The sequence below is a fragment of the Sinocyclocheilus anshuiensis genome, unplaced genomic scaffold (genome assembly GCF_001515605.1).
Source record: "Sinocyclocheilus anshuiensis isolate Anshui unplaced genomic scaffold, SAMN03320099.WGS_v1.1 scaffold337, whole genome shotgun sequence".
NCBI classification, from domain to species: Eukaryota; Metazoa; Chordata; class Actinopteri; order Cypriniformes; family Cyprinidae; genus Sinocyclocheilus; species Sinocyclocheilus anshuiensis.
Window position 1 is genome coordinate 1,066,392 of NW_015537968.1, and position 4,006 is coordinate 1,070,397.

Below are 4,006 nucleotides of genomic sequence, written 5' to 3' on the forward strand. Positions count from 1 at the left end.
AGTAAAATTTGGCTTAAATTTAAAAACTCAAGTAAAGTACAGATACTCCCAAAAAATACTGGATTACACCACTGGAAATCATTCACCCTCACACATACGTTAGCGTAAAAAGTTGTGGGTATCTTTATATCTCCTCACACAAGCACTTGCCAATGTGGGCATCTATTGCTTTTGCTGTCAGTAGTTTGTTGCTGTTCTTGTTCCGTCTCATCCATTTCTTTTCCAACTGTGAAACAATGGCCCAGGCAAATGTTGCCACATTGTGGACAAACTAATTAGTGCAACAACAAAAAAATAATAATAATAAAAGCGCATGTGCAAACTGGGCATACAGCATATGCACAACAGTGAATGTGACCGCACCTGAAGTTTACTTAAAGTGTTACTGCACTTTTAGTCAGCATATTTGTGTGTACTGTCTGCGTACCTTCGGACGACGATTTTGAGAACCCTGTAAGAACCTTTGATGAGGATGAGAGCTTCTTGACGGGAGCCGTAGAGAGCAGAGCCGTTAATGTTCACCAGTTCATCCCCCACTCTCAACTTCTTACACTGAGCTGCCTTTCCTCCCTCTTCTATCTATAGAAGAGAGAGAGAGAGAAACAGGTTAAGGTTAAATATTATATTTATATACGTGTCATATACATATACATAGAGGGAGAAAACTAATTTCTGAGGTCTTCTGAAGAAAAAGGCCATATTTTAACAGATTCTATTCTTCATGACGAGACTTACAGATAAGCACGTTTACCCACACAGCCTTGTCCATTTCACATGTAATCACTTCCTTTTTTTAAAAACTTAGGACAGAGGGATCAGAAGTCAAATATGCATACAATGTATACAGCCATTCATTAAACATGCATACAGACGCACAATACCAAGTTATTCCATTAGGGACCCTCCTACAGAAAATAGGACAAAGGGTTAAAGATCAGCTCCAAAGCCACGTAATTCCCATACACAAAATATTAGCCTAGTCAAAACATACACAATCACACTTTCACTCAGTCACGCACATATAAATCTCAGCTTCCAACATAAACACACACCTTTCAAGTTTTGCAGACACATACATTACAACAGAGTATCATATTCATTTTTAGGTCTTACATTAGAGCCCACTTCTCTTCAAACAAATCCTACCATCAAAACACACAGCTAATGCCACAAAGCTTTCAAACTGAAGTCACATTTCTCTTTTTAGCGGCTACCGTTATGGTGTGAACCAGGGTATTGAAACAATAGGCCTGTAGACAGTATTCGGCCCCAGAAACGCATTCTTACTAGAGTGTTAATAAGTTTACCAGTATGCAGTAGGCTATATATACACTATACTGTTTTTCCCTTCATAAACGCCTTAAATTATAAAAAGTTAGTAGATAGCAGTTAGTAGATAGTAGTTTAAACATAGAATGGTGCTTGCAATGCCAAAGTAATGGGTTTGAGTCCCAGGGAATGCTTGAATGCACTTTGGATAATAGTGTCTGCCAAATGCATACATATAAATCTAAATAAGAAATCATAAAGGTTTACTCTATAAATCACAAAGACTGTGTTAAATATGTTTATAGTGCATTTTCACTGTATTTTTGATAAGTTCAGCATGCAACGTGATGTAAAATCTGGCTATTTTTTTCTTGATTTTGCAGCAGAACCAGTAAACATACTCAAGAGTAAAAAAAACACATTTGGATACACATGCGATCATTTTGCAACAAGTGAGCCCGTGTTTCAACAATGAAACCAAATCTTTCTGAAACATGTTCACACACTTTACCATTTTGTAAGACTCACCAATGCCAACTGCCGGCCTGCATTGTAGAGTAAACATATGCACATGTGTTGTGTGTGAATGTGTGTATGTGGTGAGCATTGCAGGAATATTTTTGTGTGGTTTTTGAGGAGATCAAAGACAGAACATGTCCAGAGGGGCATAAAGGAAATATTCATGCGGCCGGAATAAAATGCTCGGTGGGGGACAGTGAGTGTCGGGATGTGGGTAGAGTTCATACTTCACAAAATATTCAGATTTTGTCTCATAAGCAGGTCCAGAACAGGGTCTGGAGACATTTAGCATTTTCTGTGCTGATCGTGGGGGAAAATCTGCAGAAATCTGTGAAATGAATTTGGATGGGATAAAATGTTTAAACAGACCTGAGAATACCCAGTAGCTAGCTGAATGCATAATCAAATAAGCCAACATATTTAATAACCGGAATATGTAAGAAATAGTTTGGGCATGACAGACATTCTTATTCTGTGGGAACCTGCAAAGTTCAGCAAATCAACTGTTCACTTGTCAACAGGGGCGGACTTACCCATTAGGCAAAGGTAGGCGACCGGCGCCTTGGGCCCCCTAAAATGCTTTTCATATAGGAGATGCGCATTAAGCGCTGACACGCGAACGGTTGCGGTTTACGGTGTTTATTACCACAACAACCATCCGAGCTGAACGTGCTTTTTGTGTATCCTGCTTGAAGGAGATGAAAATATTATGCATCTGAAGCTGTAATTAAATATTGAGAAACAGTGTGTATTATATGTTTATAATTGTTTTAAATGCCGCTTACTCATTTATGAGAAGGAACCAAGCAGAGGACACATACGCAGTTACTTTTTTGGTTGATATAATCCTTAGGTGTGTAAATGTATAATTGCCTTTCATTATTTTTTCAGTTTTATTTAAATTTGTAGTTAAAATAAATGTATTTTAAAGTTTAAGTAGTAGACAGCCTTTGCACACAGGCTTACGCTGGTAACTCATTAGTGGACTTTCCTCGTCAATATAGGCTATATTTTTTCACACTTTTCTCATTCTATATTTCTGACGTTCCAAAAGCGCCTCCTACTGGCAGAGAACGAATGTTCATTTTCAATAATCCAGTCTGTAGTTTTTGTTCAGACCAGACATACAGACCAGAATCCAGACATAAGCTGCATCTGAAGTGGCATTTAGAAGCATTTACATATAAGAAGTGGTATAAATATAGACATTTTCTGCCCCCATGTCTTGAATTTGTGATCATTCTGAATGTATTTTAATAGACTGAATCATGCAGTGAAAGAGCACACTCTAAATGCGAACGCGCACTAGACTTCACATACAAATAAAACAAACAGTGCTTTATTTTTCAGGTACAGTATTTAGCAATAACATTAAATATTAAAATAAAACACTATATACACTATATACATCAATTATACTTTTTTTTAAGCAACTGTATTAAAGTTAATCAGTCATGAGCAGTGAGTGATTTTTCTTATTTTTTTATTAATATTAAAGGGACAGTTTACCCAAAAATTAAAAATCTGTCATCTGTCTGTCAATTCTGTCATAGTATTTTATTTTTATACCATCATTTACGCACTCTCAAGTTTTAAACCTGAATTAGTTTCTTTCGTCTGTTGAACATAAAAGTTATTTTGAAGAAAGTGGGTAACCAAACAGTTGCTTGTCCATAGTGACTTCCATAGTATTTTTTTCCTACCATCAAAGTCAATGTGGACCAGCAACTGTTTGGGTACCCACATTCTTCAAAATATCTTCTTTTGTGTTCAGCACAAGAAAGAAATTAATACAGGTTTGGGACGGCAGTTGCAATCAATCAGACGCGAAAGACAACTTACAAGTTGAGTTAAGTCTTAAAGTCCGCATGAAATCAAAATGTGAATGTATGTCGCATTGTACAGAATATTGATACGGCGGCGCCAGAACTTCAGCTGATAGAATGTGCGCTGTAGCACGATATTTATTCAAAAACAGATCGTGGAGACATTTTAATCATCCACCATCAAAAATCGTCATATCACACACCCCTAAACCAAGTATAATCAATCTCACACACACACAAACAAGCACAACGAAATCACTTCACACTATTAAGCGGCTGTGTTATGAACATGCAAAACTGTATAGCACGCGTGCTACAGTGGTAAATTTATTCATAGCACAGACCAGTTATTTCGTAGCACGTGCGACATATATGTCGCACTGTACAGCCGT

At 37.2% G+C, this 4,006-nt stretch overlaps 1 protein-coding gene across 2 annotated transcripts in view; it reads right to left on the bottom strand.

Annotated features, from left to right (window-relative positions):
* The window catches only part of LOC107668595 (protein Shroom4-like), a 51,014-nt gene that overhangs the window by 26,043 nt on the left and 20,965 nt on the right, over positions 1-4,006 (bottom strand). For both annotated transcript variants that reach the window (XM_016460537.1, XM_016460543.1), the window contains exon 2: positions 428-579. In XM_016460537.1, coding sequence (XP_016316023.1) covers positions 428-579 — 152 coding nt within the window. The remainder of the gene's footprint in view (positions 1-427; positions 580-4,006) is intronic.